Source organism: Ilyonectria robusta (assembly GCF_021365365.1).
Source record: "Ilyonectria robusta strain PMI_751 chromosome Unknown BGZ61scaffold_43, whole genome shotgun sequence".
Taxonomy (NCBI): Eukaryota; Fungi; Ascomycota; class Sordariomycetes; order Hypocreales; family Nectriaceae; genus Ilyonectria; species Ilyonectria robusta.
The window spans coordinates 42,529-64,627 of NW_025764477.1; the positions used below are offsets into that span (position 1 = coordinate 42,529).

General features: G+C 48.5%; 5 protein-coding genes across 5 annotated transcripts; 3 read left to right on the plus strand and 2 right to left on the minus strand.

The window, feature by feature from the left end:
* Nucleotides 1-3,967: 3,967 nt before the first annotated feature.
* On the minus strand, nt 3,968-4,719 carry BGZ61DRAFT_486070 (uncharacterized protein; the record flags this gene model as incomplete). The annotated part of the gene is made up of 2 exons (XM_046249803.1): nt 3,968-4,077; nt 4,137-4,719. 2 exons carry the CDS (start codon nt 4,717-4,719, stop codon nt 3,968-3,970), a joined length of 693 nt encoding a protein of 230 aa, XP_046095409.1.
* Nucleotides 4,720-6,532: 1,813 nt separating this feature from the next.
* BGZ61DRAFT_499922 (uncharacterized protein) lies at nt 6,533-8,484 on the plus strand (the record flags this gene model as incomplete). The annotated part of the gene is made up of 6 exons (XM_046251468.1): nt 6,533-6,570; nt 7,448-7,560; nt 7,594-7,622; nt 7,680-7,849; nt 7,915-8,217; nt 8,376-8,484. 6 exons carry the CDS (start codon nt 6,533-6,535, stop codon nt 8,482-8,484), a joined length of 762 nt encoding a protein of 253 aa, XP_046095410.1.
* A 9,097-nt stretch (nt 8,485-17,581) lies between these two features.
* BGZ61DRAFT_540400 (uncharacterized protein) lies at nt 17,582-18,108 on the minus strand (the record flags this gene model as incomplete). Its single annotated transcript, XM_046254903.1, has 2 exons — nt 17,582-17,848; nt 17,947-18,108. The coding sequence occupies 2 exons, from the start codon at nt 18,106-18,108 to the stop codon at nt 17,582-17,584; spliced, it is 429 nt and encodes a 142-aa protein (XP_046095411.1).
* Nucleotides 18,109-19,050: 942 nt separating this feature from the next.
* Nucleotides 19,051-19,497, plus strand: BGZ61DRAFT_540401 (uncharacterized protein; the record flags this gene model as incomplete). Its single annotated transcript, XM_046254904.1, has 2 exons — nt 19,051-19,110; nt 19,159-19,497. 2 exons carry the CDS (start codon nt 19,051-19,053, stop codon nt 19,495-19,497), a joined length of 399 nt encoding a protein of 132 aa, XP_046095412.1.
* A 1,624-nt stretch (nt 19,498-21,121) lies between these two features.
* Nucleotides 21,122-22,099, plus strand: BGZ61DRAFT_486073 (uncharacterized protein; the record flags this gene model as incomplete). Its single annotated transcript, XM_046249804.1, has 2 exons — nt 21,122-21,532; nt 21,563-22,099. 2 exons carry the CDS (start codon nt 21,122-21,124, stop codon nt 22,097-22,099), a joined length of 948 nt encoding a protein of 315 aa, XP_046095413.1.

A 22,099-nucleotide genomic window follows, 5' to 3' on the forward strand; every position in this document is an offset into this window, starting at 1 on the left:
TCGCCCCCCGCAACTCCAGCGCTACGCGCTCTAGCATTCTGCTCTGCACCTTATAGTCTGTGCACGCAAAGGCCGCCGCACAGGGCAAACCTTTCCAACTGACATCCTTCTGTTGCCACGGCTGCTTTTGCTGGCAATGTATACTGATACTTATAGGTATCAATAGGATCGTGCCGGGCAGCATCCCGACGAAGTAGAAGTTCTTTATTACCTCCGATGCCAATATTATCCCTGCCGGCGGCCCGAAGTAGACTGTTATATCAGCCGAGATCTGATAGCCCGGATACACCTTATCGAGGATAACGTCAAGTGCTATGTAACTGGCCCTATTAATAAGCTTCAAGCCCTGGTGGGTATTGTAGTTTACAACGACTGCTATTCCTGGCACGAACATAAAGATACCTACTACTGGTATTATACTATTATCGCTCTAGTTTAGTATTATAGTAGCTTCTTCCTCAGTCAGCAGACCGTCCCTCTACTTATACTCAGAGATAAAGATTCGCATCATCAACCGCTACTGGATCTGGAATAATAAGGTTACCTCTATATTTAGGTTCCACCAATTCCAATTTAGTAGCATTACCACAGTAATATCCGATTCCCACGGAATCCTCCTGCCTTCCCGGTAGCATCTTAAGTTAAGGAGGTCCAAATCTGTGCGGTCCTGCACGCCCAGTCGGATCTGCTTTAGCAGTCTCTGTAATTTTGTATCTCCAGCGGCACATACTTACTCATCCAGCATAATAACCGTCGTAAACTTCTTCTATAATACATACGCCCTATCATACTGGTACTGTTACTCGGCCTTAAATAAGTTATCTTTATCCTATAAGATAGCCGCACTGGGCAGCAGAATCGACCTCTCTTAGACCGGGCGGAACTGGTGGAAGTCTCCGCAGAAGAGGACGATGGGGATCCCGCCAAAGTCCTGCTGCGATCCGCAGAGCCGGCAGAGCTGCTCGTTCACAGCGTGTAGCGTCCGCGCTCCCAGTATGCTCACCTCGTTAATTACTAGCAGGTCTTTCTTCTGCCAGTCTATACAAGACTGGCTATAGACGAACCGCTTAGTATGTTTTAGCAGTTGTATACCGTCGAGATTCTTGGCTGTATTCGCGCTGCCCGCTGCTTGGTCCTTGCAGATCCTGCAGGCGGAGTGGATTGTGATGCTATTAATCTGCGCTGCGGCAGTCCCCGACGTTGCCGTGATTAGCAGACGGTTTGAAATACCTTTTGATGCGAAGAGGTTAACGAGTGCTTCGATAACTCGTAACTTGCCGGTTCTACCTTCTCTACTAATAAATTCGCAGAGCTAACCGATATTGCCTCTGCTGCTACATTATATCGAATCGAGCTGGCGGTATATAATCAGGAAGGTAATTGTCTGCCTCTTGTTTAATGTGAACTGTGCTGCCACAGCCTTACCTGCCTTAAGGAAGAATGTTAATACACTAAAGTCGACTTCTATATGCGGACCTGCCTCTTCTGCCTTGCCTGCTGTCTCTTCTAAGTCGGCTGCTGTTATTTAGATATCCTCCTCACCGAAACCAGTAAGCATACTTTGCACTGCCGCGCTATAATCAGTTTTATCAGTCCTGGCTATACTTTGTATGCCCTGGATTATTCGCTCCCTCTCTCTGGAGGCACAGATCTGCTGCGACTTAATAGCCTTAACCTGATCCTGCGGTGGTATAATGGTCCCCGAAAATATCCCTTCTGGTATGCTTATCTGTCTTTCTTTCCATTTGGGTATTACGGTAGCCTGGAGCTTAGCAGCTGAGCTTAGTACTGACTTCTAAAAGCAATACAGCTGCTCTATTGTTACTATAAGCTCCGGCGAGCCGGCAGTAATCTGGTCGGGGCCCACTGCACTTCTTACGACGTCAATCAGATATGTTGTATTACCGATGCTGCCAGACTGGTAAACCGATGCGACCTCTTCACCACCAGCCTCGCCTTCTCCTTCCTCACCCGCACATGCAGCTGTAAAGTCAGCGTCACCAGCTGAGGCTGCCCATTACCTGGCGTCGTATTTCGCGTCTTCAGCCGACTGTCGGAGTAGTTGTATATTATCGACGAGGCATAATATTCTGACAGGAAGTGCCTCTCGAGCCTGCATCTATATGCTGTTAATGTTATCTGTTTCTCGGTATAGAAAAGACTTCTATAGCATAAATAGTATAAGGTGCTGGACGGCTGCTCTTCAGTATAGAGGTTAGCCTCTTCAATACGACCTTTTTACCCTCTGTCGGCGGCGGCAGACCCACCTTCGATAGCACGACTCTTCGTCATCCTGGTCGAAATCCTTGCTCAGGTAGCCATCAAGGCAGACGCTGGCGTGCTTTCCCGGCCGTCTCAGCATCTATAACCAGCCTCTTCCAGATTCCTACTTGCTCTCGAATAGCACCTCTCCCCAAGCAGCAGCGATCTCATCTTTACTAATTCGTTTGAGTCTGACGAGCGACACATAGTCATAGAGATACAGGCTTCGCAAAACGTCTCCGCGGTGCTGGTATGCCTCCGCATAGCTAATTCTTTCACCTGCTTCTTCCACAACTATCAACTTATCTACGGAATCGTTTACAGCCTCTGCCCCACTCTCTTTCCGGAGGTATCGCCATCGTCGGAAGACGTGCCAGTAGAGCAGAGATTCGTTCAGGAACGTCCAGTTGCTACTATTACTGAACTTAATTAGGTATCCCAGAAGGTGGGCGATTACTTCGACCTGCGATAGAGATCGCTCCGTGAATATGCAGTTCGCCAGTCTTATCAAGAATTGCCGCGTCCTATTCCCGGTACCAGCATCACCGGCACCGTCGTCTCCATAATCCTCTCCGCCATCGGTCATTCCACTACCTGCTGAGATAACAGGCAGCAGTTCGGCTGCGGCAGCGACGCGCTTCCACACCGGATCCTCCACTTTTATTGTGTAATTTGTAATATAATAAATAAGGGCTATAGTCTTCTGCTATATTGCTATAAAGGAGATATTATAGTTATGGCGAAGCCCCACGGCCATAGCCTTATTCTACCGATTCACTATACTATGCCTCCTTCGAATTTGCAACATACTGTCTGCTGTAAAGGTAGTCTTTTCGACTAGTCTCCATAGCACCTGGAATCGACAAAGGCCATACTTTTTCTCCCTCTCTCTACTCTTACTCAAGGAGTACTTAATACAAGTTAGGCTATAAGTATAGATCTGTGTTACACCGGCATAGAAATTCGCTTCCTCATTAAATACAGCTGAAAATTACTCCCTGTTATTAAGCAGGAAGGAAATATTCGATACTACTGACTATTCCGCTTAGAGGGCGCAATACCCTTCCTGGTCTAGGTCCTACCTTATAGGTATATCAGCTTTAGCCCCGCCTCGATATGCCTAGGGCTATACTATACCTCAGAGAATATACTATCTATATATTGGATAATACGGTTACAATATATTGCTTGGTCTTTACCGTCGATATCGGCAATCATCGAACTTAAATGTACATTTCCATGCAACTAAAGCAACCCATAGATATAAAGCGCCCCTTATTTATTGGTCTTAACAGTACCAAAATAGTCGATGATGCGCCTGAATACTGACTCCTCTCCCACTTTAATATAGTACTTAAAGAATAATATTATCTCCCGGTAGAAGAAGATAGCCGAGCTTATAGAGTCCGAAATAGCCAGCTGCAGGCATTTGTACGATATGCCAAGGCTCTTTAGAAAAGCCTCGGCCGCGTCAGGCTTGCTAGTACGGTATGCTGCAAGTCGCAGCTTCACCGGGTTCGTAATATCATTTGGATTGAGCGTGAACCAGATCGCCGGCATGCCATAACGAAGAACAAGCGACTGTATCTTCCGCTGCATACTCAAGCGATTTTCTCTGGATATAGGCTGCCGGAAGCCGTACAAGAAAAGACTTCTCAAAAGCTCCTTCACGGCCTCGTCACTCGTTTTTCCTGAGTTCTCCAACTCAATCCTTGCTGCTGCTAACCTGTCTGCCGAGAGCAACCGTATAATACGCTCTATCTTGCGGAAATCTTTCCTCGTTACGCTTAACATGCTGACGCGACGGTTCCTCGACTGTACACTCATATTAAACACAAGGAATACAAAGATATAATACGTCGCAAATCGGCCACCATGGCGCCGGAGCGTGATATCGGCCCATGTTCGCAGACTCATGTTACGGGAAGAGACGAGGTCTTGCGCCGCCACCTCTGCTCCGCCCATATCGGCACCTCTTCCCACGCTTAGGGCGGCTTCTTCCACCAACCGTGGCCCCCCGACGCCAAAGGGCAATAGCGTGGGGAACGTCTTCGCGAAGAACGAGGCATCAAATGTGTCGGCGAATTCGTCGCCCCGAGAAACGTGAATGTATGGCTCACATCCGTCAGCAAGCCCTGGCCGTCTCTCCGCCGATTCCACTCGTGTTGTCGGGCCGGCTTTGCCTCCCCCAGCCGCCACATCCCCGTTCACTGCATTGCAGGCAAACAAGAGCTTCTCCACATCGGGTATATCTGGCGGCCCGTCCAGAGCAAACATACCCGATGATGTGACTTCGTTAATCTGTTTTCCCAATCGGTCAGAGTTAACCTCGCTCCGGCAGCTACCACCTTCGTCTTGGCTCAGCTCCGGCCCTTGGGTCTCGCCACTGGGCATGTCTTCTCCTCGGTTAAGACGAGCGAGGACCTCCTCGATCTCCAACGAACCCTCGTCGTCCATGCCACGCTCCGTTGGCAGAACAACTTACGCCGTTCGCGTTTTTTCCCATGCCGTTGGCTCATTCCGTTCCATGCGATCGTACACCAGCGGCGGCACCCCATGCGGCGGCGCGCCCCAGCTCTCCATCTCCGCCGCGTCAATCTCGATCTCGGCATAATGCGGGTTATTCTTCTTCAGCCAGACGAGCGCCCTCTTAACGATACGTCGCCTTACCGACAATAAGCCGGACAGGTTACTTGGCGCTGGCTTCTCTGCACCCTGCTACGAGATATAGATCTCTTCTATAACTTATACAAGCAGGTGCGGGAGTATTTTTATAGCCAGCTTCTGCATATTGTTCGCAAATACTATAATATAGCCCTTAATATACTTTAGATACCGGGCACTTTACTTCTAGCTACTTATAATACTATACCTTATAACGAAACTGTAATATAAGTTCAGCGCGATAAGCTTCTCCTTAACTGGAGTGAGACCCTTCAGCTCTTTAGGAAATATATACTCACACCCAATACATCTGTAAAGCTGGGCCGCAGGCGACAGAACACCCCGCCTCAAGTAACAAGCATACTCCGCACATGCCGAGAAGGTCTCGCCTACGGGAAAGCAGCCCCAATATAAAAATAGCAAGCAGTTCTCCTTTTCGACGCAGCTCGATATCTATTAGTCCTATATTACATCTCTCAACTCTTTTTTCGTACGCTTGCGGTAGTACAGTATATAAGTCTATATTAGCAGAGTATCAACATTGTAGAACGCCTTATAGAAGGTTTGCACAGTCGATACCTTTTTCTTATATAATATTAGCGTATAGTATATCTGCTCGTTAGACAGACTCTCCTTTACGGCAAATTCGTCCTCTAAGAAGCGCAACATACTCGCCAGGTCTTCGGCCTGCAACTCCCGTCTTCTCTGCCTTCGGGTTCCTGCTTGGATTTGTTTTCTCGGAGGCTTGTCTCGGTGAGTTAGCGCAGGATGTTGCTCCGAACCTCCTATGTTGGAGGTACCGCTAGTGTCTGGTCTTGCTTTTGGCGGCCGACCCCGTCTCCGATATCTCTGGGGTAAACCCCGTGTAATTGCTGCTGCTAGCTTGCTTTGCCTAATGTCTTCAGAGACTGATTGCTTGGGCTGGATAATTGCCGCCCTACTACGCTGCTTATTATCTCCATCCCGCCTCTCCTGGGGCAAAAAGCATTGATGAAAGAGCGGAGGATCAAAACCCGCGGCCTCCGGTGCACTACGTTCTCTGGGCGACAAGAGCCTTTAAAGCTGACTCGGTGGCCGATGTAGCGCGGAACCTCCACTGTTAGCTGTATTATAAGACTTCCGTGCTCTATTTAACCGCAAACCGCCTCGCAGAGGTCTTCTGGGTAACGACCTTGCAATTGCTTCCGTATAATTCCTCCATTCAGTATCTGCAACCTCAGACTCCTTTGGTAGAATTGGTGTATATAGTTATAAGTCTATTAATAGCAATTCCCCCTGACATTTTAGGGATAACTCAGCTTATTCTACAGTACGCTTAGAGGTATATAAAGCTTGCCGATTTCTATAGTTAAGATAGTTAACCGTAAGTCTTCTACATAATATAGAGGATTTTTTCTTTAAAATAAATTAATCTGCCGGCTTTGCCTGCTTGCAGTTCCTATAAACCTTCTTTAATAGGATAGAATCAGCTATAAGTATGTTCTATTGGACTGACAGTTTGATAAGAAGGGAGCTTATATTATTACCCTCTTATTTATTTCCAGCTGATAACAAGCAGGCTTCTATATAAGCAACCGCCTTATATAGCTTCGCCGCCGGACTATTTATGCTGCTGCTGCTGATGCGAATAGGGTCGCTAGTCACGTAAGTGAGGGTGTCATGAAGATGTGTAAAGAAGGTTGATTCCTCTATCTTGCGGTCGAGGGCTCGGGACCGTAAGGGTCCCGACCCACGTGACCGCACAAGGCCTGATGCCTCAGGCCCGACCCTGAGCATGAGGCTCAGGATCGGTCTATCCGCATCAGCTGCCTTCTCTTAATATCGATACCTCCAGGCGGACGGTAGATTATAAGGCTTCTACGTTGGACTCTCTTTAGTTTCGTAATTTCGCTTCTGGCTGATAATAGTAATAGTCCCCTTAACTACTTATAACTCTGCCTGTATGCATCTATTACTACAATCTCAGCCAGTCTATATATATAATTTGTTGCTGTAACTTTACTAAGAGCGGGCTATTCTAATACCACCCTCTCCTCCCCGTCCCTCTGTAATTTTAAGGAGGACGGTTATATTGTTGCTGCTTTGCGCAATATATAGTACCTATTGAGATTAGAGGGCTCAAGAGCTATTATATCGCTTACTATCTCAACACGGAACAGTCCCATATCAAACTAATATCGTCTACTATATATAATAGTCTCAGTAAGCTTAGGAGCTATTATATTACTTACTGTCTTAATATAGAAATGGTCCGGTATCGAACGGATATTATCTAGTATATAAAATAGCCTAGTTTACCACTCTTTTTAATAGAAGCTAAGAGCTGTTTCTTACCCGAATTACTAAGGGATATTCTGCTCCGTCGTCAGCTAAATATATATCCGTGCCGCACTATAGCTGCAGTTTAATCCTCTACTTGTAGCGATATCGGTTATTTAATCTATACAGGATGTATTATATCTTCCCCTTCGCCCGTCGCCTATGCTTCACCCTACCTTTGAAAGCTGCTCGCCACCTAAAGGGGCGCTGGCGGAGAGATATCTATAATATTCTTCGCACAACCAGACTGCCCCTCCAGATTCGCTTACCAGGATCAGTATCGTATCAAGGGCCTCAATGCCGAAACACTCGCCTGTATCTTCCTGCCTACTCCTTTATAGTTGCTAGCTGCAGAATATACCCCCCTGCAGTTGGATGTTGACGATTTGCCGATATCCATCTTCTTCAGTCTTAATCTCTCGATTTATAATTAGGTTATTGTTGCCTTAGAATGGACTGAAGAGTGGTTTTTTATGAATGGCCGCGTCCACCCCTACGCACTTGCATGGGAGGTTAAGCAGCAAGACAGTCTAGAATCTGATATAGGCCGCACCGTTCTCTATACCATACCTGCCCTTATTATCTGTGATAAAGGCTGTCAGCCGTAGGCCATAATACACTCCCCCCACACCTACTTCCTAAACAAACTCGGCTGATATATGCCCAAAGCGTTCTTCCCAGGCTCTTTACCTCTATAGACAGCTTCCTCTGTGTCCCGCCTGTCGTTTCCTTTACCGGCCCTATTGTCGGCCCTGGTAACTGCTTGCTGCGACAGGACCTTCTCCCGGGTCTGGACACCACCCAACTAAAGTGCTGCGGCTTCATCCAGCTTTCCACTTATCTTACCCCAGGAAATCCCGACAAGACTCCCTTCAGAGGCTTTTACCCTTTCCAGGTCTTCGTCATCTTCCCTATTCACACGAATCCCTGGGCTATCCTGTGCAGGAAGATGACCGAGAGGCGAGATTCCCAGTTCCAGACTAACACCCAATTCGTCTGTACAGGCAAAGTCGCTGGCCTCCTGGATTATCGCGTTATAGCCCACCCACCAGGCTTCGAATAAGACTACATCTTTATCGTCGTTCCTGATTCTTGGACTTTTCTCGACAAGGCTACTACTACCACTATAGCAACCCAGCCGGCCTTGCCTCTCTCTACACCACCAAAACAACAAACTTCCTCGGCTTCCTCTGCTTTCTAAGATATACACGCTACCTGTTATTCTGTGGCTACGCCTAATACTCTCCCACTAAGTCCTCTAACTTTATCTTCAGCCGAGCCCGTTATACCACCACTAAAGCGATACTACCCTGACCCTGCCCAGATACTGACAAAGAGACTGTGTATGCTGCAGCTAGCCCCGAAACCTTCCTCTTCGTCTGACAGTTACAGCACTGTCACTCAATCTTTCCCTGCCTCAGCCTTAGTATCTTCCTCTAACAAGCTAAATATTACTAGGCAGAGTTCTGCCTCGGTAAACCCTACAACGCCTACTCTTAATTTAATTGTTACTTTACTATCAGATTCGCCTAACCGGCTATATCGAAGCTATTAACCTACTAAAAAAATTCTGGAAAAGGAATAATAATATAAATAGTAGTCTGCTGTAATATTCTTATGATATTCTGATAAGGAAAATAAACCAAAACTGAATTAGCCTATTATTTAGCTGTAAAATCGAAAATGCCACTTAACCTATTAATACTAAAATATTTAAGTATCTGGCTAAGGGTATAAATATCTTTAAGTATAAGTATAACGTACTTGATAAGCGAGTTGATCAAACAAGCGAGTTGATCAAAAATCCTAACCCTTACTTTTTAAATTACTGATGGATCCGTTACGGTCAATTCGATTAGATGGATAGGGATCAATACAGTGATGATGATGTTGATGATTGCTTGTGCCGGTCATCCGGATCGGCCGGAAGAGGGGTTTTCATACCCCCCTTCTGACTAAGGTCAGGATATCAATCTATCCGAGGTTTCGTCATACAGGGTCATCATCCAACAATTACTATAAAACCACAATAAGACCTTAAATCAATTAAAACTAATCGCTATACTCTTCTCCAGAGGTCTCAATAACAGCCTGACAGGTCCTTGCATTATGACCGGCCTTTCTACAAGTTCCACAGCGCCTTTCCCTCGGTATTGCCAACCTCGCCCGACCACCACTTCTCAACAATTTAGCTGCTACCTGCATATTAATATCTCTCTGGTCTATCTCATCCCTTCCTTCATCTAGAGTCATCTTCCCTTCTTTATATAGGTGGGTTCTTTTTGCTCTGCGCTGCTTGCTAAGAGTCTTATTTGCCTGTCGAAGGATCTGGTTCTTAGACTTTAATAATGCCATTTGATATATTATTGCCTTTATTCCCTTAGAAAATGACTCAAGCGCCTCAAGAATTGATGCTGGAGAGCTACTCTGATGTCTTCTTACTCGTCTTTTAAGGTATTCAGACTGCAAACTGGCCTTAAGTACTATTTTTAGGGTCTTCGAGACCCAAGGGTCAGCAAGACCGACCTCCTCTACAGCTGGTATTAGAGTCTGTAGCTGCATATCAAGCTTTGATATGACATTTTCTGGGTTTAAGGGAACAAGTCCGGCCCCTTAAAAACCTCCTTTAATATTACTCCTTATTATAGCAGCTGCATAAGCAGCATAAAAGGCTGGGAAGAACTCAGTCTTTAAAACGTAAGTTATAGAGTATCTAATTAATTACTTAATTACTCAACTATAGGCTATTTTAAGCGGCCTAAAGCATCCGATATTAAGAGGCTAAAGTAGATAAGATAAATAAGGCGGCATATAAAGTATAATAATCTGATTCTCCTTATAATATTTCTTAAAGTCGACAGAGTAGTAACTTTCGTGCCTATCGAGGATCAGAAGACAATAGCAACCAATCAATCGATCCTTTATATACTAATTAAAGTGCTTAAGCCACTCAAGACCTATCTTATTATCGGTCCAGCTATTTTAAGTTATTACAATAGCTCAATCGCCCGAGAGATTACTTTCCCAGTACCAGCTGGTAAGGTGATATTAGCCCGCAACCACGATGAACAGCTAGATTGCCCAGCCTTCCATATTAATCGCCTGGATAACCGTAACCCATTCTCGGTTTCCAGGCTGCACTAATTTTGGGTTTCCACGCCTTTCTGCGCCTATAACGACCATTCTACTTATAATTATACCTATTATAAAGCCAGTCTTATTAAAGTTATAGATATCGGCGAGGTCAATACCATACTTCGCAATTATATTCTCCACGAGCCTGAACCAGGCGCGAATAATAGTCGGATCTTTATATTTAGCCCTCTAATAGTTATATTTACGAAAAAAACGCATCTTAAGCTCTTGGTGTCGCCTGACGAAGTTAGAAGCCCAGCACTTGCCAACTGGTAATGCGTTGCGGTCAGCGAGCAGTCGGTTGGCTATTTCTTCAACACTACGCAGTCGCGGAGGAAATCCTTGCGAATCTAGGTCGAGAATGAATTAAATAATAATCTATTCCTCTAGATCGGTTAGTCAACGCAAATTGGGAATGGTATCGCGTCGATACTGAATGCCCTTCTGTCGGCGACGCAGCCTTTGCTTATCTACTTCATATATCGATGCGGTATGTCGGATACTTAGTTTTGGGTTATTTTGAAGGGCTTGAAGGGCAAGAAGGGTTTTAGCTTCGTTATCTTGCTGAGGCATGTTGAGTTGTTGAGATTTGCTTGATAAAGTAGAAAGTTAGGTGCAAGATGGAAAAGTGCGGCGCTCGCTTGTCTGCGGCGCTCGCTTGTCTGCGGCGCTCGCTTATCAAGTACGTTATAGTATCTAGATTTAATTTTTTAATTCTTTGTGGGGAGTGTTATTTTTGATGTTCTACGTGATACATGAGAAAGTCTTTATTCGACAGTCTAATATCATGACCTCTGTTCAATAGTGCTTTCTTTGTTATATTTCGTCTCTTTTACTTATCTGTCTTTTGAGGGTCTATTTAAGTTCCCACAAGCGCGCCAAGGGAGAGCCGAGATGGGGGGGGCACCATCTATCGGCAATGCCGAAGGCGGTGGTGGCATTAATCTCCTTTGTCTTGCCCGGCACAGGCATGTGTGTCACGGCCTGGCTGCGACCGGCAAGAGGGCCCGGAAGGGACCGAATATTCCTCAACCTCCGGACGCGAGCAATAGGTAATCTATGGGTGATCACTCACTCCATGATCAGCTTGATCATCGCAGTATGACCCGAGGAACTAGCTGTCGTCAAGACACCAGCTCCTCATCTGCCAATACTCTTGATTACCCAGCTCACTATATACGCTACATATTACCAGATGTGAACAGGACTCGAACCTCCCATGATCTCTTTTTTTTTTTTTTTTTTTGAAACAGGTTAATAAAATGATTACTTATCAGATATAATGAGATGCAAAGGTGGTATTCAGCAGTAATTAACATTACGGTCCCCTGTGAAATATCGTGTTCACTTTTCGTTGCAAAAGGACGAACGTTCCTTGCGGGACCACAGAACCATATTATAACATAACACCTCTCGCACGAGGGCACAGTCTGATTGCGTCCCGTAGGTACCCAACTTACGCCCCAGCCCAGCTGTTATGGCATGCCCAGTTACCCCCCTGGGAAATGATGGTGTTATTACGTACTTTAAGCGGCATAAAGATACAAAACCAACACCCAAATCGACAACCTCGTTTAGAGTGGAGATGCACAGGAATGTGTCGCGCAGGCGTCTTGCCAGGTCAGCCCGAAGCTGCACCAGGCTACGCATATGTGAGGTCGGATTGATCTGAGACTTGGCCCTCTCAATAGAGAAGCATTCCATTAGATGATATATCGAACTTGCCGTGGCAAAAGACAGTGGCAATGCATCAATTGGCTGCTCGGTAAGATCTTAATCTGATGAGGTTGAAGACGGAGGTTGGACAAGGATCGTAAAGGCCGGCGAAAAAAAAAAGAATATACCACCAATATCTCTCTCAAATCAAAGAGCAGAATTCCTTATTAACTCTGACAAAGCGAATAGCCTCCGAGACTATTGTCTCTCTAACTGATAGAATTAAAAACAGCCTGAAGACTCAATGATGATCCAGAAGCTATGGGCAGCTGCCTCACTACTTATCCCATATTACACTCTTACTAGCAACCAGCTAGCCTAATAACACCAACCTGCCCGCTAAAATGCTTCGCAATATGCCTTTAGAAAGCTATTTATATAACCGGATAAAAGGGAAGGAAAATCCTCGAATGTTGACTGTGGGCTAGATACTATTAACTGGTATAGCTGCAACATCTATAGGTCTATAGGTCTTTAAGTACCCAATATTAATTATAGTCTATTTCAATTTCCCATGGGTACCCATATAATACTAGTAAATATCTATGGGTGCCCAATTTTCATCTTTAGTTTTGAGTATAGCCTGCACTTAATATCACTCCCGTTAAGACTCTAGACCAGCCTTAATATCACCCCACCTCACTAAATAAAAGCTACAACTTTATACACACCCGCTCTATATAATATAATTCAGTCTTGAATATCTATATAGTGCAATATAACATCTAATGGATTATAGTGTTACAGACCCACTTTTCGCCTCAAGGCACAGTCTTATATATATACTATACTACTGCAGTAATAAGAGTAGTAAAATAGTGTGGCCAGAAGAAACAATACAGTGGAGGTATGCTATCTATATTCTAGTAAATTGATATGTAGCTATCTGTATTAATTCTGTACTGATTATAGGTATAATAGTAGGAATAGCCTCATAAAGTATAATAATAATAATAATATTAATATTGATAATAAGACAAGCTCTATAGTAAATGCAAAAATGCATGAATACTCACAACTCAGTATGTTGCTGCTTTTAACAGCTGCTTTCATTATCTCACTCTTCCCTTATGATACCAATCACCACCCTTCGCGAACCCCCACTCGAGGACTCATACCAATCCCGGGCTTCCAAAATCCACATCCCTAATATCAAGGCCAACTAATTCCTGATCATTCTGTAGTCCAGAAGCCTATGCTCAGCGCGACTCAACCATCGAGTCTTATGCCAGGCATTTGACTGGTGTCCATCATAATCGAATCGATCATCAGGTACCGCATGGAGAATTTCCAAAAAACAAAAACACACTTTATGATGTAAAAGAGGACGTCCCCCTCTGCTAAATCCTGTGGTAACCCGAGCTTCTGGGTTAGAATATCTTTATTTGACTATGTCTCCTGAATTCTGCAAAGCTGGTCGGCCTCAATGTAGTATGTAGCGAAAGCTGCGCTGCATGCACGAGCTGAAGAGTTATTTGGCTGGTCTGCATACAGCCTTGTGAGGAAGTTTGAAGGAGTTGTACAGCCTCCTCTGCAAACCTTTCGTGTGGGATAGGTGCAACTTCCGCCCTGATGAATTGCTTTTGTTGCTCCTGGTCGGCAGTTTACAACACATTGATATCGTGCTGACAAATCAGCCCATCGTGCGGTCACATCTGGGAACCGCGTAAGTCATACTGGCTGGCCCAGTAACCACAACCACAACACGACCACACGCACAGATTCGTCACCCTCTGTTTTGGACGTGCCACTCGCTCGGCGCCGTCGATGGGCTTCCTATTCTTCTTGCTGTCTCCCGGGAGTGGCGTGGAACCTCCAGAGCCCCCCCCCCCCCCCCCCCCCCCGGCCACAGTCACCCTCATTTTGGTCTCCTCGTAGCCTACAGGAGAGTGACGCCCCACGCCGAGAATCGCCAGCACACATCAACATCGCACGCTGCTACCGGTTCCGAAAAAAAACAAGGTGGACAGGACCGTTCCCAGTCAATGGAATCCCAAAAGACGATCCCCCGGACGTGCTCTAGGACCCCGAGGTTCCACTTCCGACATTGAATCGGGCTTGTCGGACATCCCTAATGAAGGCTGGACATCCTCAGAGCCTGACTTGGAGGACAATTCGGGAGAGTCTAGGAGCCGATGATAACGAGACGGACAGGGAAAGGCAGCTTCAAGCCCGAACCTGACGTCGAATAATACGACACACCCTGCAGACAAAGCCTGCTGATTGTAACGGACTGGCATGGGGTGACTGCGGACAGGTGTCGTGAAAGATGAATCAATAAGTCAAGGACAAGAGAGAAGGAGTCTACTACTCCCTGCTCAGACTGAATACGGTATGTACTCTATAGGATCAAGTGATCCAGAGCCTGACTGACGTTCGAGATCGTCACCATTTCTTAGGTAGTTTCCAACTGGGCAAAGCCTGGACCTAACACGGATGAAGGTAGACAGCCATATGAAAAAAAGCAGTATCATAGTTCGCTAACAGTATCCAGGTGGCGAAGGCATGCATCAAGCGCGACAGGAGCTCATAAGTAAGAAAATTGCCTAGGTGTCATGAGTACACTCAACGGAGACCTCGACGCCAGGAAAAGGATGATTCCTGGTGAAGTCGACAGTGTTGCATCGCAGGCCATTGAAAAAGTCAAGGGGCAGGTAGCGTACCTACTTAATAACCTCCTCGAGAACGACGGGACGGGATCTACGGCCCAAGACAGGAAAGAGGCCCCAACACGAACACCCGTAAGCGGTTCTTGGATTGAGAGGGTCAGTGACGGTTCCGCCACCTCGATGGTGACCATATCCTATTCAAGACTTAGGCATCCCCAAGGACTTGAATGATATTCCAGTCGAGAAGGAAGACCAGGAGAAGCAGATGTATGAATGGCATGTGGAACTCCCTAAGTTAGTTGGCAGGACGAGACCGTCGAAATTGACGATTGGGGTTACTGCTTGACAATTGGGTTCATAGCTTCCGGGTAGGAACTTCCAATACTTCACGGGAACTCTGGCTATAAAATCGGAGTTTCAGGGAATCTGAAGTCAACTTTGCTCCAAAGTCGAATCAAGAAATACAATGGACGCAAAACATCTAGCTATTCGAATACACACAACTTTGCAAGTTCATTATTTGCTACAAATTTGTCCCAAGCTACCGTACCGGTGCTTAGCAACTAGATCGTAAACGTAGAGAACATACTTGTAGAGTCAATCCGAAGGTTCCAGCCGAAAGCCCCCCTCCCCCCTCTCGTAAACTCTCTCAGATCTTCGAGGCAAAGGTCCCGCTTCCGGCCGAACTTGTTGCGAACTGCATCGAGATTGCATTCAAGGGGAACTGCTGGATGAGTGTAATGGCAAAGGACTTCCAGATTGATCGGATTGTTGGGTATTGCTGGGGTCTGGATCTATCCCGAAACCGTCGTTCCTGTTAGGCCCTCGATTTGTGCACCTGGGACTCTCGCTACCTTATACTTGGACCCCTATCCCCGTCCGATGCCTTCCATCGACAAATGGACTTCCCAAAGCCAGCTTTGGCAGCTTCAAATGCCACTTCGACACCGCAGCCGGGAATTCCAGCCGGTAGATAATCACTGCCACTTATAAGAGCAATAAGAACTAGGCCTCATCGACCTAGCCCAGATTCCGCAATGTTCATTGACTCGACATTGTTAGAGACACGAGGCTGGGCGTTTCCGCGCTCTTCCCCGGGCTCGGCCGACCAACTGCCCATCGTCCGGGTTTACCCAAGCACTATGGTATCGACATCTTTGCTGAGCGCCGCATCGACGATGCCGTGTCGCTGAAGGGGTGCACATTCGGCCTCGGCCTCCCCCCCATCGCATAGTGGATGGTGAAGCCAAACAACCGAATCATTCTTTTCGCTTGGGCAGTGGCGACACCGTCTCCACGGCCAGATCGTTTATTTCGCTTGAAGATGGGCTTGTTGGGTCCGTCGAAGACGGCGACGGGTTCGGTTGGAGCTCCAGGAAGGCTGGCGAGGCGGCAGAAGAGGGTTCTGATCGCGGGGTTGGTTCCACCTAGAACTCAATTGAATGAAGTGTGATACGATGCAAGAGCTGGTCATACCTCGGGCGGTTTGGGTTTGGAACTGCCAGATGGCAATGTTCACGGCAATGCGTAGTGGCCGACCCCGTCGTCACGAAGCCGTCGGTAGCGAGCTTCGACGGGGGGGCGGGGGGGTTCGCTTGCCGCGTCCGATCCGCCCGAGATGCTGCAAGGATCAGAACAGTAATAAACAGCAACAGGGGAACAAAGGGGGGTTTACCTCTTTGTTGCCCATGTGGAGGGAATGCATGCGGCCTCCAGGGCGGGGTTGCTTCGCAGCAGTTGAGGTGGTGGCTGAAGTTGGTTGTATGATGTACCTAGGCGTTGTGTCATATTCGCCTAGGTACTTACAGTAGGTAGGTAGGTATTCCGGCGTCTCTTTCTATCGTTTTCACCTCCCTCTTTTCATCGCATCGCTCTCTTACCCCCCCCACCCCTCCCTCACATTCCTGAAACCCCTCTCGTTCTGAACTCCTTTTTTTTTTCATTCCAATCAGCCTCAACGCGACTTGACCATATGTTGGCGCTGCAAAGAGATCAAGACAGAAGACGAGAATACTTCCAATGATGCACAGTGTCCCAGGCCATCTGGAAATCCTGACTCTGCCAATGTCAAGACGGAAGACAGCCAGGACATAACAATAAGAGTAACATCCTGATAATTTTGGACTTGTCCCTGGGCCTCTTGCGGCGATCGCCCTCGAATGGTAAGGGAAATGGGCACATGTTGCGACTACTGTCCCTCCTGTCCCTCCTCTAACACGAGGTGGCTCGTTACGTGGGCTTGGGTTTTCACTTTCTTGGCTTCTAGCTGTTATTGTACCCGGATGTGGCCGTATTAGCATGTCCACTTCCCCAAGCGCGGTAATGCTACACCCTCGAGGACATTCGCAAGGGGATCCACAGAAGGAGCTGCACCTGTGGCTGTATGGTAGAGTTTTATCGCACATCTATCGGCGTTTGGTATTTGTATTGTTGGCAATATGGCAAATGGATTCGCATGAGTGGCCTTTTTGGACATGTCTCATCGCAGGGCTCCATTCACCCGCCTCCTGGAATCATGTCCCAATCAGTAGGGTGGCCAAGTTGAGTGATTCGATCGTGCTTCTCGCAGGCCACTGGCAGGTCGACGTCTGCCACCAGCTCCAAAAGCGAATATTATCCAGGGAGTCTCTGGGATGCCGGGGATCTTCTTCCACACCCCCAATCCTATTCGGGCCCCCACACCGCACCGTCTCCCTCTTTTTCGTCAAGCTCCACATTGGCATATCCATCACCTCAAGGTCCTGCTTCTCGTTCTCGTAGTCGCGTATAGGAGCCGTCCATCCGGAGAGGCAGGTGCTCCGAGGCGGCGTACGGAGCGGCGCACGGAGCGGCGCCGGCCGCCGCGAATTGCAGCGGGGCTCACTAGTTGATCTCGCTCAAAGTCGGCGAGGAGGGGCAGGGCCGGGTCGCTGCTGAGGTGAGCCTTGGACTGCGCCGATGACAGGATTGCGGTTCAGAGTGAGCGGCTGGGGCTCGAGGTAAGTGTTGCGTGAGTACATGGCAATGTCGGATTCCGAGTCGTCTTCGTCCTTCGTCCGCGTCAATCGTGTATTCATCTTCAACCATGGCGTCCCAGCCGGCTTCCGGAGGAGGTGGTGCTGGAGGTGGCATCGGGAGCTTCCCTTCGTTTTCGGCCGCTGCTGCTTGCGTCGGCATTAGTACTGATCAGTTGGGACTGGCGGGGACTGGTATCTGTTGATGTAGGTAGGTCTCTTGAGAGAACAGGCTCGTCTTGACATACATTCGGCCTTGCATGACGCCAATGACGGGCTTGTGGTTTAGAGTGGCTTAGGCACTCGAGGTAGGTGCTGCTCGAGTGCAAGGTGACATCGGGCCCCGACTCGTCTTCTTCCGCATCAATTGTGTCATTCTCGTCAACCTCAACTGCGGTCTGAATCGGCATGTGGAAGGGGAGGTCTATATTGTGGCCTATAGGGATGCTGGCCAGACGGGCAAAACGATGACAGCAATGTAGGAGGTGCTTGCATGGGTATTGTGAGAGACAGGTGGAATGGGCAGTGAGAAATGAGGTGCTGCGAGGACGCCGGTTGGCGATAGGCGGGTGCTGGGGGGACGGCCGGACGTGTTGATGAATAAATAAAAGCGGTGGAAGCGACAGGATTACGAGAGAGGGTTCGTGAAAAGAGCCGAGTCCAGCGGGGAGCAGTGATTCAATGTTGTTTCTTTGCAACCATAGAAAAACAGAGAGGAAAAGTTCCCACAACCTCGCAGGTTTCAACGCTCTCTCTTGTTGTGCACACACAGGCGCGCGCAACGATCGGTCACCCTCCTCGCAATCTTCTTGCTTGCATTTGAGCTCGTGCGGAAGTATGAATACGAATTGAACATTATTCCTCTACCCAAACACATCCGCATGCCGTGCGGCCTCGGACGCGCGCGCACAAGTGTACGTCCCTCGCATTCTCCCACCTACACCTTGTATGTTGGCTTCCCCGGCATAGCATAGGTGGCAAAAAAATGCCACGCTCGCGCTGACCCTCTGCTTTATCAGGGAGTTTCATCTTCGGTCCATAAAAGCCGTCCCTCGCCGAACAGCCATACACAATCGTTAATCGGGTTGTTGGTTGGAGGCGAAAGCCAAGACACGCCAAGCCACAAAGACGAAAGTGAAAGGACCAGGCAGAGGCTGCTAGATTATGCGTTTAGCACTTCCAACGGGAATCTCAACAAAGGATCCCCCCGCCACCCATCTGGACAAAGACGTCCCTTCGGGTTCAATCTTTACTCACTCCCATCTTCTTACGTACGTCCACTTGTATCGTGGCCAACCTACGTACATCACTCAAACCGTTGACACGACACGTTCATCTCAACCCAGCCCGGCATGGCGTCAGCTGATGAAGAGGCCGCACGGGAGACCCTCCCTGCTGAGGAGCGCCAATCAGTCTGGAATGAGACGGAACGCAACTTTTGGCTCGACCGGGAACGCTAGCACGAAGCGTCGGATATCAAGGCCGACAAGGCGTACCAAAGCACAATCACCAACGCAAAGGTGGAGCTAAGTAACCTGACGGGACGTCGCAGCCTGTTGTCTGAGTCTCAAGCCCGGTTAGTCAGGGAACTCGCCAATGTCGAGGAAGAGCTCGCCCTCGTGTCGCAAGCATGGCATGAAAAGGCTGAGCGCCTGAACAAGTTCGAGCAAGGGTATCGCGATAGACAACAGGCGCGATTAGAAGCGCAGCAAAAAGTTCAGGAAACCATGCGCCGATTTTTCAACGAGAGGCGAGGCGAGGACCCCAACGTCGAAGGCCCTGAAGATATCGAGTTGTAAAGGCTTGCACCCGCGCCCCGGCCTGCGCCTTCGGAAACAGAGACGCCGAAGGGCATAGGGAGAGACTCCCGTGGAGGACGCCAGTATGGAGGGCGTCGAACAACAACAAAACGGCAATCACCCCTACAAGAGTAGCCCCTGCGACAAGTCGGGGCTGGATGTCATGGTGGACGTCGTCGATGCCGATGGCAACGTGATTGGGCCAGTGGGGCGCATCAAACTATGGAATCAGTGAGTCGAGGCGATTCAAGATCTTGAGATCCGAAGGCCTTTCAAGATTCGCCGTAGCTGTTGTATCGACGATTCCCACCTCTCTACCATCCATAGACGCACTTAGGCCAAGGGAGTCGAGTGGCTATCTTGTATGAACTAGGCTAGTGGTAAAATTCAGACAAATTAATGCCAATCATATGACGAAAAATCAGGGAGCACCTAACGATTGCATTATTGTTTGGCGGTGACCTATTCCAGGAGCGCGGCGACTGCAAATGGAACCGCCAGAGTGGCCATGGAGCAGCACGAGACTTCATTGATGTGCCGACTGCAAAGCGATGATACCGCCAGTATAGTGGTACTGAACGTCAGTAGGGGTATTGCGTGTGGATTGCTACTGGAGATAAAGATCCATTGAGGGTCTCTCGACCCAGCTGCACCCGCCAGGGCGACCCTGCTTATGCTGCTTATCCATCTGGGCGAGCAAAAAATGAATATTGAGGCTGAAGTGCTTAATATCAGAAGGTCAAAGGCATAGCTACAGGAGTAGATGCATGCCATGGTGTGCGCTTGATGAGGACAACTGTGTGGTGGACCCACTTTTAGTGCTGCTCGGTCGGCTTGCTGACTCAGCAGGAAACGGACGAATGCCCAGCGCAGAGTAAGTAGCGGTTTGCAAATACCACAAGTGAGATTTCATCTTTCATATTCCCTACCGCCCTATGGTATGTCGCTGACGCTCCATGGACCTCCGGTTGCTCGTTCGTAGTTCTCTGGATCTTTTGGTGGATGGATCCTTGGGGTTCTCTCGACCCAGCCGCACCCGTCATTCCGCTGCCGGGGCGGGACTACCTGCGCTGCGCTACGGTGGCCGCACCCTCCGCTCCATTCTGGGGCATACCTACGCTCCGCTACGGTGGCTCTCGCTCGTTCCTCGCTTCGGTCTCGAGAAGTTGTCAAACCTGTCTCTACATACCTCCTTGGTGTAGAAAAAGTCTCGGACAAAGGAGATCCGGCGCCACCTTCAAGCAGGCGGCCAGTATAAATGCACATGGTTCAGTTAGCTACTGGCCTTAGTAGGCGGTCTATTTCAATCTTCTAGGCGGCGCCTAGAACTCTAACAGAGAGACAATTTGTGTACCAGGATAACTTCGCTACGCCGCATTTATCTACCATGGTTGTTCTCATTGAAGACTCATTGTGCACAGGCTCGACTACCTAAACTGCACGCTGTGATGCTGCAACACCCTGTGCACCCGATCGCTGGTCCACCCCAATTGGGCTCGCGAAACCACACCATAAATACCACACACACCTCCTCTCCTGGCTCGTTGTTATTGTCTGTCTCGCCCTCATCGTTTTTGTCCCCCCCCCCACGTTCTCTCTCATCGTCTATTCCACTTCGGCTTGCATGCTAATCAGAGTCTCACAGGCCGACCCGAACGGCCAATCTCACGCGACTCGCAATGCAAACACCGCGAGACATTGGGAGGCCATGGCCATGTCCAAGGAGCAAGGCCTTGCTGACGACGAGCTGGAGCGGATCAGGCACATGGCCGAGTCCAGACCCGCAAAGGTTCGATTCACTGGCGGGATGTTTACCTCCGGGCCACTCCGAGGTGTTCGCGTGGATGGCGCGCCATCATTCTTCAACGAGAGCGACGGAAGTATAAAGAAGAATTTTCGCTGGGTTACAAGCGCACGAATGCAGAAGCGATCCAGGAGATCGACAAGGCGGCCAAGAATCGCGCCGTACAGCAATACACGGTTCTTGCCAACGGATGCCGAAATCAACCAAGGCTTTGTCGAAATTAAATGCAATGTGTTTAATCATGGGAAGTACAAGCACTAGGAGTACGATGTGGATCCCACATACATCGAACCGCATCTACAGCAGTGCGACCTCTGCACCAAGAGTCTCTGCAAATGTATCGTGGATAAGGTACGATCAGATGTGCCGGATATCGTGCCGGCGGGTAGCATGGGAGAAGGCGTTCGATCCAATACTACATACGAGGAGGGAGATCTGCTCGGGGAGTTGGTAGGAGAACTGGTCCCGATCGGCACCTTTGAAGATGGATGGGCCTGCGAGATGGCAAGGGACGATCTGTCGGACGAGGGCGAGCTGAAGACGGTTTGCCAGGTATATCCTCGGTTCATGGGGAACTGGGCTCGAAAGGCCAATCATTCGTGCGAATACAATGTCCAATTCGTGGACAGGAGGATTTCTGGAAGGTGGCGCGTTATGGTGGAAGCCATGGTGGAGATCGCCCCGGGCGACGATATCTTGATCAACTATGGGGATAATTTCTGGGCTGCAGGAGTAGCCGAGTGTCTTTACGGGAGCGCTCGGTGTGTTAGTAAAGGAGACCCTCGAGATACAGAATAG